The sequence below is a fragment of the Physeter macrocephalus genome, chromosome 2 (genome assembly GCF_002837175.3).
Source record: "Physeter macrocephalus isolate SW-GA chromosome 2, ASM283717v5, whole genome shotgun sequence".
In the NCBI taxonomy this organism is placed as follows: Eukaryota; Metazoa; Chordata; class Mammalia; order Artiodactyla; family Physeteridae; genus Physeter; species Physeter macrocephalus.
In genome coordinates, this window is record NC_041215.1 from 108077036 (window position 1) to 108090036 (window position 13001).

The following is a 13001-nucleotide window of genomic DNA, read 5'->3' on the forward strand; positions in this document are numbered from 1 at the left end:
CACACACACACACACACACACACACACACACACACACAAAAAGAGTAGGGATTTTTTTGTTTCTTAAATGATGGAAATTAATAGTTACTTTGGCAATCAAGGGAAAGCCTATACATTTCACTGTTAAAATGTCGAAGTACTTTCTTTCTCTTGAGAAAAGCATGACTTTAGCCTAGGTTGGGAAAAATGTATTTTCAGAAATATATAAAATTGAATTGAGAATATTATTAGCACATTTCCTAAATCTAAAATATTTGTGAGACTTAAAATGTCTATATATGAAATACTGTAGAAGCTTGCCAGGAAAGACCTTCTAGGCCAGTCATTATGTTTGTTCCCAAATATTTCCCTGCAAGTGTGAGACAGTAGTGGAAGCAAGGAGGGTGGGAGAAAGGAGTCCTGGGGTATGGATATGCCCCCCCTGCCCGTATCTCTCTCCCCTGGCTGCGTTCTCATGACACAGCTCCTTATAATTCCAGATCACCCCTGGACAGCCCCTCTCTCTGAGCCCCCTGCTTTTTCCAGGCAGTCCCTGCTATGGTTTTAGTTCCTGCCATGCTGCCCAGCTTCTGGGTTCTGCTAACGCTACTTCCTCCCTGCATCCAGCCAATCCTAGAGAAAGAAGCAGCCTCCTGCTGTGGGGAATGTCTAAGTTGCCTTGCACTTCCTTTTTGGTTTTTCAGCGCTTCCATCAACAGTGTAATTAACTTCTTGTATTCAGTTCCCTCTGTTTGAGATGTCTGTTTTTAATTTGCCTGACTGGATCCTGAGTCATGTGGCACCCTCTGTTTCCCATGCATGGAATAGTAGTAGGGCTGGACATTAAGCAATAGCAGAGTCCACTACTTTGTATAAACACATGTACAGGTGGGGACATTCTACAACTATGTACATACATGATGTTTCACTTCAATATAGTTTTATGCAATTGACTCGAACATTCTTCTTTTGGATTCTCCCCAAATTTTAGTTACTTTCTACTCTGATTCTTTATACATGAAGATGTCAGAATAATAACAATCAAATGCTATTTTATGGATATTACACCTTTGATCAAGCACCAAGAGGATATTTCTTTGGTGAAACAGATCCAAACTCCTTTGTCTATATCTCACAGCTCTCCCTCAATTATTTCCCTCAATCATTTCCTTCTTCCCATATCTTTATAGCCTTGTATCCTATGTTGTGCTATCTGTTCCAGTCAAACTATCTTGCCTTCCATTTGTAACATTCAATTTCCTGTTCTCATCATTGTGTCTTCACTAGCGCAGCAGCACCCTTTCTTATCATATCTTTGACATTGATAATACTTTATACATATGATAAAATAGTAACTTGTAATTAATGATGCATCATCATACACATGTGTAACTTCTCTGCATCTCTCTCTTCTTCAGTATTGGCATTCTCCAGGATTGTAGTCCAAGTCCTATGCCTTTTCTTTTTAGACGCCTTTTTTTGGATGATCTCCATTCGGATGAGTTCACCTCCAAATCTACGGCCCCTAAATCTCAATCTCTAGTCCCCCGATTCTCTCCTGACCTTTAAACCTTACATTTCCAGATAACTAAACACTTCTACCTGATTCCCTTGCAGGCACATCAAACTCAAAATGTCCCACACTGAATGTACTCTTCTTTTCCCACAATCCGCAGTCCTCCCCCAGCCTTTTCAAGATTCTCTAGCTTTAATTAATAATGTCACCTCTTAACTAGAAACCTGACTCTTTCTGGACTCCTCCTAAAAGCTTGCCGGCTTTGATCTGTCACACATCCTGAAAGATCTCTTGAATCTGCCCTTCCTCATCATCTTTATCACCTGAGTCACTTTGTAGACAATCTCTTCAACCTCCTTCCTTGCCTCTCTCTCCTGGCTCATTAATGCTCCAACTAAACTGGCTTTCTCTTAATTCCTGTAACACACCAGTCTCCGTTTTATCTCAGGAATATTTGCATTTGCTATTCCTTTTTCTCCAGGTTCTTCACAAAGTCCTGTTTTCTCTTGTTTATCCAGTCTAAACAGGTTCTCTCTTACCCCATTGTTCCCTATCACGCAGCCTGTTGTTTATACCCTTCATTACACCTTATCACAATTTGCAAATATTTTGTTCATTTGGCTAGTCATTTATCATCTGTCTTTCTCACTAGAGTCTAAGCTTTGTGATCACTTTGTGCTCAGCAGATTATAGGTGTTGAGTAAATACTGTTGCACAAAGAAATGAAATGATTGAATGAATGAACTAAGCAGGGCTTCTGTCTCTCTCCTAGGTCCCCTGTATTCTTCCAAGCACAAATCCAATCATGTCACTGTCCTGCTTAAAATCCTTTGATGGTTTTTTATTTTCTGTAACAGTCATCTTAACACTCAGCAACTCTTTTTGAGACTTACAATTGTGGCAAGGACAAGGGTTCAGAATCTTTAGTTTAAATGGAAACTTTAGGAACATATAAAAAAATGAGCTCCTTCCCATCACCTTCTGGCCAAAGAAAGTTCAACGCCTCAAGCCAATGTTGGTCATATCTCTTGTTCTACATTTCATTACCAGGCAGGCAGGGAAGTAAAGAAGCAATGGACTATGAACCAGAGGATCTGGGTCCTGAATTTGGTTGGTCACCTGACCTTCCCAGGCTTTTGTTTCCTCATCTATAAAATGAGGAAATTGTACAAAGAATCTCCAAGGCCCCTTTCAGCTCTGTACTACTGTGATTCTCAGGGACTCGACTATTATGTACCAGGATTATTTTTTGAGCATCGAGTTAAATAATATGTAGATTGTGACATATAATACAAATCTTATTATTTTTGCTATGAGTGTGACACTCTCATTACAAAACAAGTAATACTTGGGCTTTAGAAATTGTTGACAATGATGATCATTGATTGATTTATTTATTTTCAAGTATCATTTGATTTATTATTTTTTGGAAGTAGTTTCAAGCCCAGTGAAAATAAGTGGCATTTAGAAATGTTAGTAAATAGAATAAAAGGTGGAAGAGGGCAATAATTTCATCTTCTATGTGCTGGGCGCTTTATGTATGCTATACCTTAAGGATTATCATCCCATTTCATAAAGGAGCACATTGGAGACTGCCAAAGATTACATAGGTGGTAAGTGGCAGAGTACTTTGGAACATAGGTCTGTCTAGCTCCAGTCTACTAGTTCTGCCTGTATTCTTTTTATACACTGAAGCATCTGGTGCCAAATCTCAGCTCTCTCTCTACCTTCTGTCAATTACACGAACACCAACTCACTTCTCGAAGCCAAGGGATATAAATGGGGGGCAGAGGAGGCCTTAGGTAAAGTGAGTAGGATTGAAAAGAGAAGTCTTGATTGCAAGCTCTCCTCAGTTCAGGATCTTTCCTTGGATAACTGAGCTTGTTTGAGAGCACCCTTGACCATTGCCTTTGGTTTCCGTCTAACTCTTTCACAGAAGCCTAGTGGTGAGAGGACCCAGTGCTACTCTGAGTAGAACCTACTCCTAGTGGTCGGCCTTCATGGACCCTAATATGCTTCAGAGGAAGAGATCACACAGTGAGGAGAATCATCTAACTAATGATCAGCTCTCAATGAAACATCGTTGGAACAGTTTCCTTGCTTTGTGTTGCTTTGTTTATTTTGTTTTTAAAAGAGGCACTCATTTCATGATTCAGGATGAAAAGGATTTATGTCCTTTTAAGAAAACATAAACCAAAGTAGGATACTAACATTCATAGAGTAGAATTCAGTATAAGGAGGGGTGGTCTAGGTGAAACATTATGGAGACTTACGAGTCTTACTTACAGAATAGGCATAACTAAGAACCCTTCAAAAAACTGCTAGCCCACAATACTGTTTTCAGGGTGTAAAATATTTATGTTATAAGGAGACCTATAGAAACAGTCAACAAATGAATACCATAAGGCATTTAGAGACAAACATCTCTTAAGAAAAGCTTATTCTTGCTAAGTGAAAGAAAATAAGCCAAACACTCTGCTTTTAAATATGGAAGGAAAGAATGAAAAATCATACCCATTTTTCTCTTATGCTATCACTCTGGCACCTGCTTTCATAAGGAAGCTAAGAACATAATCTATTATACTAATTGTTCCAAGGGTCTTAGAAGAAAGATGATCTCCAATTCAATTAATTTTTTTGTGATAAATAGTGCTTGTTATAAATAATTCCTTGAAAGATAAAAATATTTTCTTAATAGTGCAAAACATCAAAATGGATGACCGGTCAACTATATATTAAAAATTATCATTCTTTCTTCAATATACACCCAATGGTACTTGACATTTTAGTTATACTTTCCATAACACAGAGCAGTTTAATAATATCGGTCAGTATTATTGTTCTCTGCATAACATATTTTCACAGGCTACTCCAAAGCATGCTAAGCTGTTGGATAACAAATGGGAAAATATCACACCCCAGGCAATATTTACCTATCCAACAGGCAAAACAAGAAAATGGAGCCCAGGCCTAGAATCCTCTAGTGTTACTCAATCAAGGCAAATTATTTATTATCTTCTGCCCAGGAGGTCCCATGGGGCATGAAATACTGACTTAGGAATTTGCTGGGCCTGATTGTGTGTTGCAACCATGTTCTTTTCTATCACTTCTTAATATATGATAAATTGTTTCTGTGTATGCTGTGATAAGGTTGAATAACAAATTAAATCTGGCTATTTAATAAACATGAAATGTAAACGCTAAACTCTTTTTATAATACTAGCTTGGGTCATTAACATTTACGCCATAGTGTGCAGGACTGTACAATGCCTTGTTCATATCCGTGCCCACCGTCATCTGTTCCTCATCTCACACCTCACAACCTCTGCTGCATTCACGAGACCTGATTCCACTCTTTCTGTGAGTGGGATTTGAAGAGCCTGGGTGTTCTTCGTGGTTCACCTGGGGCTTCTCAAAGCCAGGACAGTGGGTCTGGGCTCTAGGTGGTGGGGAGGGGCTAAAGCTGGGCCAAGAGGAACTTTGGCCAGAAGAGGAGGAGTCTGGAGCAAGTGTGAAGAAGAAGAAAAAAAAAGCCGTGAAGCATAAAGAATGGTAACATGCAAGTTTATCTCATCAGCTAAAAAGTTTTGCTCTGTACCATTCTACATGTCCATATAATACCCAATATTAAAAGTGTCACATACGAATGCCCAGCATTAGTATTTGTTTTCCCTGCTCATTTGGTACTTCCCATGTAAGATCAGCATAGCCATTACTATGAAGATTCTGGAGTCAGATTCCCTGGGTTTTAATCTGGTCTCCACTACTTTCTAAGAAATGTGATCTTAACCTTCCTTGGCCTCAGTTCCCTCATCTCTAAAAGGAAGATAACAAAAGCATCTCTCTTATAAGGTTATTGCAAAGTTAAATAAGATGTAGATACATAACATATGATGCATACATATACATGTATGCATATATATGTACATATGTAATATCTATCTATATACGTCTATCTTCACCTAGAACAGTGCCTAGCATGTATCTAAATCAATAATGTTCAGCAGAATTATCACATTCATTGTTGTTTTGTAGTTTCTATTTAACTTCTCACATCTGTAGGCCTTGTTGCCTCTACTATCTATAAGAATTTTGAGGGTGGGAAGCAATCTTATATTTTGTCGTGGCTAAATGTTCTTTTTTTTGTCTCATCTGTTGGGGTTCACCGTTCCCCTGTTCTTAGTCCATATGATTTAGTGGCAAGTGAATCAGTTGTGGCCAATAATGCTGCATTCCTCTCGCCAGAGGGTATGTGACTTAAGCTTGGATATGCAAGTCCTCACCAGGAAAAGGTTCATTGATGTCTGAGATGGCTGGCTTTAAGCCTGTGTAAATCTGAAACACTGGGGGTGGCCATCTTTGCCTCCTTTGAGGAGAGCTTGTCTGAAAATGGAGACAACACGGAGGAACACAGAGCCAACAGATGGGGAGAGATGCCTCTTGAGGACATTGTTTGAGTTTCTGGATTCAATCTTGCCTCAAAGGAGTGCTCTTTGGCTTTTCTGATTTTATAAGGAAATAGATCCTGTCTTTAGTTTATTTAAATTAGTTTGTATTGGATTTGCAACCAAATGAATACTAATATACATCTTTTTCAAATCAACTTCTTGGTCCACATGATTTTCTTTGATGCCATTGACCTTATTTTAGGCCCTGTACATAGAAGACCATGTATGTGTGTATATATATATATATATATAAATATATATATATATACACACATATATATAAATATATATATATACACACATATATATATATGGCATGTATGAACGAATTAAAAAAATTTAAAAGTGAAAGCCCAGGAGCCCATAAATTTAATCTCCTGTGCTTTATTATACTGTCCTAGGCAATTCAAGTTCAATTTAAGTGCATCTTGACATTGGAACAAATCTCTTTTTTAGAGAAATACATGATGTAGCCCTGAGGAACTTGTTGGATGAGCTGGATTGCGAAGAAAACTGTGTGGGGAGACCAGGGATTCAGCGTTGGAAGAACCGAGTTCCTCTTAGCATAACTAACTCCATAGTCAGCTCATTCCCTTAACCCCCCTGGGTACTGTTCTTCACGATAAAACGGGAAGAATAATACAGGGTTATTGTTAGGCTCAAGGGAGCTCATTCATGTGTGAGCTAAAAATGGTACAGATGTTATTTGTTTATTTTTCCCCCCAGATATGCCAATTTCAATTGGTGATGGATACACACCTGCCAAATCATGAGGCTAAACGCGTTGAAATTGTTTTTTTCTAGTCAAGTGCACAACAGGAAGCACATTTCATAAGGATATATGTGAACATACGCCATCATATCTGGGTCTGGGATTGTGACCTCTGGGGGGAAAACTGAGTGCTCTCCGTAAAAGGAACCGTTTCCACTGCCACGTTGCCTCCAAGAATCCCTTCATTTTTACCATCAAAGAGCTTCAGGGGGCAGATGCGACGCTGTGCTTCAGACTAAGTTCCTAACAGGCCCTTTGGCCACCCTTGCAGCTCAGTACCTGTGAGCCTTCACGCCTCGGGGTGTTTTTGGTGGGCGTGGCGAGAAGCACCTGCTCCCGGGCTCTCCAAGAATCTTACTCCAATCCCCTCGTTTTAAGGGTGTAGCTCTGCAGTCTCCCAGCTATTCCCTCGAGTGTGCTTTATGAGATCCGGTTTCAATCCCCCGGTGAGGAGCTCTGAGGTCCCGTTACAATTCCCTAGAGCTCCATGTGTGTGCGGGAGGGACAGAGCCAGGGAGAGACCGAGGGAGGGGACGAAGTCTCCGGGCTCCGGTTACCGCCCCGCACGGCCCCCGCCCCAAACCGCCGAGTGCACTGCGCGGCCCGGGGAGCGCCGCGGCCCCTTTAAGAGCCGGGCCCAGGCTGGCCCTGGGGCCGCGGGAGCCCAGAGCGAGGCGCGCCGCGGAGGAGTTGGGATCCGGCGCAAAAGTTTCCTCCCAACTCCGGCCTCGCGAGCCGCCGCCGCCGCCCACTCCAGCCCGGGGCCTAGGGCCGGCCCCGCCGCCGCCGCCGCCGCCGCCGCCGCGAGGGCCAGGGCCAGGGCCAGGGCCGGGCCGGGCCGGCAGTTTCGCTTTGGCGGGCGGGGAGCAGCCGCCTGGGCCGGGCCCGCGCCGGAGCAGGAGGAGCAGCCGGGCCCCTGGACCGCGGCGTCCCCGGCCCCCCACCACCTGGGAGGTAGCCCTCCCCGCTGCCGGCTCCTCTCCGATTCCCGCCCGTCGGCGGCCGCCTGCCCGGGGCGAAGGGGCTCTGCTGCGAGCCCCTGGCCCTGAGGGGCGCCGGGGAGAGGCGCCCCGGGGTCTCTGTGCCCGCCTGCGCCCGGAGGCCCCCGAGAGTGGGGTCGCGCCCGCCGGCCCAGACACCTGTTCGGCCCGGCCCGGCGTCATCGCCGGGGGCCAGGATGAAAGTGACTGTGTGCTTCGGCAGGACCGGCATCGTGGTGCCCTGCAAGGAGGGCCAGCTGCGCGTCCGGGAGCTCACGCAGCAGGCGCTGCAGCGGTACCTGAAGACCCGGGAGAAGGTGGGCGCGGCGCGGGGAGCGCGCGGGCGGGGCGGAGGAGGGGGCGCGGCTGCGGGCGGGCTCCCCGGGAGCGCTCCGCGGCCACGGCACCTGCCAGGTGCCCCGAGGACAGGGTGGCGACGCTCGGGGGACGCAGAGCACCCCTGGGCGACCTGATTTGTCACGACCTGTGGCCGCAACTTCTGGATGTTGCTAATATAACTGACCTGGGCGTTTGTGGGCCTTGCTTGTCCAAGGGTGGCGCGGGTACCGCAGCATCAGAATCACTCGGGGGCTCCTTAGAAAGGCACCATCTGGTGACCCAGTCCAAGCCCACGGCCTCAGAGTCTGCTTTTCAACAAGCTCCCAGGTGATTGCACTGGCCACTGAAGTTTGACAAGCACTGCTTTAGAAGTTGTTTGAGCGAACAGATCTCAAGGGCAGGCATGAAGGTGCTGCTCACCTGAGGTGTGATTTTTGACCTGCTAAGGCCCGCCCTACGTCTACTCCTTGGGTTAGAAAGTTGATTGGTTCAAGTAGCAGATACTCGGAAGTTATAACTGATGGAGTCCTTGGAATTTCAGCGTCGTGAGCTGGCTTCCCTCATTGACTTCGGCAGGAGCTCAGGTGGAAGGGTGCTGTGTGCTTACACCAACCAGTCTGCACTTTGCTATTTTTACTTTAACACCACACAGTCTATCAACATTTACTAAGTGTGTGGGCTGTGTCAGGTCCGGGGTGACTATTGAAATGATGACAAAGAGTGTCCCCAGCTCTGTCCCTGAAGTCAGGAGCAAGTGAAAATTAAGTGGAACTCTGGAAGAGTGTTTTTAAGTGTGCAATGCACGCTTAAATGTTCAGAAGACCTAGCTGGCCTCTGGAACTCATATTGTATTTTTGGGTAACATGCTGGGCCTCTGTTTCTTCTTTAATGGAAATTTTAAATGAAGGCATCCAAGAGCATCTTTACATTTTTTTGAATCCTCAAATGGGATATCTTGTTTGCCCCAGATTCTCCTCAAACGGGACAAGTCATAAACTCTTGCTTTAGAGGCCAATGGTTCTCTTAATATTTGTTCTCGTGCTGTGAGAACTGTCGAAATAGTGTGTTGGCCAATTTCGAGAATGGAAAGATGTAATTTCTTTTAATGTCTTTTAGGTTATGCAAGGCATAAAATTTAAGAAAATCTCTTGCATCTCTGTGCCTCCACTAAGAATTATTATATAGGAAAAAATTCCACCCTGGATAAATACATGTGTATGTTGCCTTGAACAGCCAAGAGTTGGAGAAGAGCATAGTGAATGATCTGTTAATATCTAAAATATAATCTTAAAAGCTGGACTCTTTACTATTGGAATTGAGGCAGAGAGAGAAAATAATCAAAGTGGCCTGTATAACTATATGAGTATTTACCCAATGGTTTTACTTCCATTGTTACAGTAGTGTGCTGATTATATTGTGTAATTCAGTTGAAAACTGAGATTTACACAAGTAACCAGTTGTCCTTGAAATCATATTTCCCTAACTTCTGAAAGTAAGCTAAGGTTAAACCTAACAACGTTATTCTAGGCAAATTATTAAAGTAGATCTCATTGAAAGATTGCTTTATTGAGATGATAAACTTATTTTTAATTATTATTAAAAATAATTTATTTCTAAAACCTTGTATATTTAGAAGTTTAATACTTGGAGCTGTCCAAGTAATAGAAGTAAGCTATAAGCTTATAAATAACACATGGGGAACTAACTATGATATTTAATGCATTGTAATTTGATTTTAAAAGGTGTTAAAAAGCTATTGATATTCTGGACTGAAAGCATAATTTATAATATCACATATCCCATAATATAATTGTATTGATCAGTTTACTGTTATTACCAGACATTACATTTTTCTGTGTTTACATTTATATATTAGTGAATGTGACATTTAAAGGCCACCTGCAACTTAAAAATTCTCCCTCCCTTCTTCGGCTTTTAAAATCTCAATTTAATAACTGGCAAGTGATATTTTTCCTTCCCAAAATATTCCTCTCTCATAGATTTATTTTAAATAGCATTGTAATCATAACAAGGCTTAACTAATATCAAATGGTATTCCTAATGGAACTAAAATGTCAAGAAATACTCTGATAAATTCCATACTTTTATCCATTGAATTTAGAAAATGATGGGAAAAGACCAGAAATGTCAAAATTCAATTTGGAAAACAATTTGGCATAAATTCAGTGTCTTTAAATAGGTGAAAGATTTAAAAGGCTTGTTTCCCTGGACAGCAAGGTTTTAAGCCCTTACTCAGTAGTAATATAACACAACAACCAACATGAATTGTGTTTACTTGGTGCAGGCACTGTTCTAGGTGCCTTACATATATTAAATGACTGACTCCATGAGCCAGGTACTAATATCCCCATTTTACAGATGGGGGAAAAAGAAACACAGAAATATGACTAGTGCATGGTAGAATTGGGATTTGAACCCAGGAACTATGTCTCCAGGTCCTTACTCTCAGTCATTAATACACAGGCTAGTAGGTCATTATGCAGTGTAATTTATCTATCTTATTTATTTTTTTAGAGTTTGTTTTAAAAAGACAATTCCATCTACAAACTGTTGCAGTAACCTATCAACCTAATGATAGCAGTTGTGTTTCTTGCAAAGGGATGGGACATCCACAAACTCCTGTTGATTTTATCTTTTACAGTATAGGTGTCTATTATAGGGAGAAGTCTAATTTCTGTGACAAGTATTGAAGGATTTGCATCAAGTATGTAGGATCTTCCTCAGTCTAATTACAAATTGAAAAATTGGGTAAGATCTCTGAGATAGACAGGTAGAGAGGGAAAGAGGTAAAGAAACAAGTTTAGCAGGAGCATGAATGTTAATTAAGCCCGTTTCTTCCGGGGCCCTGAATAATTTAGATGGGAGAAAGGCAGATGTCAAGATTGAGGATAGAGTTGAGGTTTGTACACTTTGAAGGGTAAGTGAAGCCCAAGGAGGCCATTCTGGATTTTGTGGGCAGCAGCGGAGAAGTAGCCGCCTCCAACTGAGAAGAAACAAAGGAAATTGGTATTTGTGGAATGTGGGGAGCCAGCTGAATCAGCATCAGATAAGGCCAGAAGTAGGTAAGATGCTGAAGAGACGGAGGGAGCTTTGGGGAAGGCTTTAATTATGTTCTGAAATCTGGGACTTTGAGGTTCCTGTGGCCTCCCCCTCCCTGCCATTTGATGAACTCTACTGGTGAGGTGAATTGACCAAGGGGCAAGAATTATGGGGTTGCTCGTCTTTGGGTCCTGGTAGTTTGTCATTGTCCAAGGCTCTAAATCCAATTCAGTTAAGTAGTTAGTGGAGAGGAGATTGTCTTAAGTAGTCAAGGTGGGGATCATTGAGTAATTAGTTAATTAATCATCAAAATTACGTGTCACAGGTGAATGGATAATTGAGCCATATCCTGCAGGGCTCTCAACCCTGGCTGATCATTAGTCACCTCTAATTTTAACATTTAACATTTTAAATAATACAAATGCCTGAGTCCCTTTCTCCAAGATCCTCATTCAGTGGGTTTGGAGTGGAGCCTGGGCATAGGTATTTAAAAAAAAAAATAGTCCAGATGATACAAATGCCCAGCCAGGATTGAGAGCCACTAATCTACTACCACTAATCTTTTGGTATCACTGAACTAATTTGATTTTTAAACTCATTTGATGGCAGATACTATGTCTTAGACACCTACGGACCAACCTGTTATTAGCAACTGTCTTTCCACTCCTACCCTGAATGAATTCTCACAGCAGGTGCTCAAATAACTTATTAAATTGAACATTCATTTTATATGTAAGTAAATAAGGGAAAGATTTGTTTAGTAACAAAAGTGTAAATGAGTGTATAGTGTGTGTGTGTGAGTTCAGGAGTTGAATGAGATAATATGAACGTTGAGTTCATGGGGTAGCGGGTATGATGGAATTTTTAAGAAGATTTGCGGATCTGTATGTATGAGGATAGTTTTTTTTTTTAAGTAAAGAAACATCTGATTGACTTTCAAAATGAATCTCTTCTGTATTCAGATATTTGGAATAATTTGTTTGTTTTACAAGTTGAGATCAGCTTCCTTCATCTGAATTAAGATAAGAGCAATTATCTTTATTGATTAATTTTGAGATCAATGTAAGAATCTGTGCAGTAACAAGAATCTGGTATGATATCATATGGGACTAGCCTGGAGGAATAAATTAGAATTCTTGAATTCCTGAATTTTTCAGCTTTTGATGTCTCGTTTCCAGATTTTAAGTTTCCTGTACACATAAGCTAGATGTATACCACACTGGATTCCCAAAATGCTTTTCAGTTTATTGGGCACTGACTGACTAGAGTGCTTTATTTCCTATTCAGTTCTCTCCTCTCCCAGTGTGTGGACTAGATACTCTTTCCAGCATGTGGATAGGACTGACTCACCATCAGCAAGGCACATGTCTCTAACTTGGTTTTGGTTCTGTTACTTGACCTGCATTGAGCAGCCTCTGAGTTTGCAAACACAGGGCTCCTGGGGCCTGCTATGACCCACAGACATGTTTTTTAAGTTCTGCTCAGTGTTCTATTTTGACTTAGTTGCCATGTTTAAATATTGTGAGATTTCATGGAAAAATCCAGAGTTCTGTCTTCTTTTAGGGAAAAAACAATCAGAAGCTCTGAGAATACTGGGTTTTACTTTCCCACATGGCAACCATCAGTTGGAGCTGAGGACACCTCTTTAGAAGGAATCATTATGCTCTAGTCTCCATTATTACCTTTTCCAATAGCTGAGTGTAAGTTATTCTCCAGCTAAAATGCTCAACAAGATTATTAAGATCTGACAGCTGAAACCCATAGGTTACTTTTCAGTCCTTATTTTTGATGATATCTCATCTTTTTTTTTTTTTTTGTGGTACGCGGGCCTCTCACTGTTGTGGCCTCTCCCGTTGCGGAGCACAGGCTCCGGACGCGCAGGCTCAGCGGCCATGGCTCACGGGCCC

At 41.9% G+C, this 13001-nt stretch overlaps 1 protein-coding gene across 12 annotated transcripts in view; it reads left to right on the forward strand.

Annotated features, from left to right (window-relative positions):
- The first annotated feature begins 7587 nt into the window (after positions 1-7587).
- PARD3B (par-3 family cell polarity regulator beta) overlaps positions 7588-13001 on the forward strand; it is a 1107844-nt gene continuing 1102430 nt past the window's right edge. For all 12 annotated transcript variants that reach the window (XM_055089625.1, XM_055089621.1, XM_055089624.1 and 9 more), the window contains exon 1: positions 7588-8012. In XM_055089625.1, the coding sequence (XP_054945600.1) occupies positions 7893-8012 (120 nt within the window). In that variant the 5' untranslated portion in view covers positions 7588-7892. The remainder of the gene's footprint in view (positions 8013-13001) is intronic.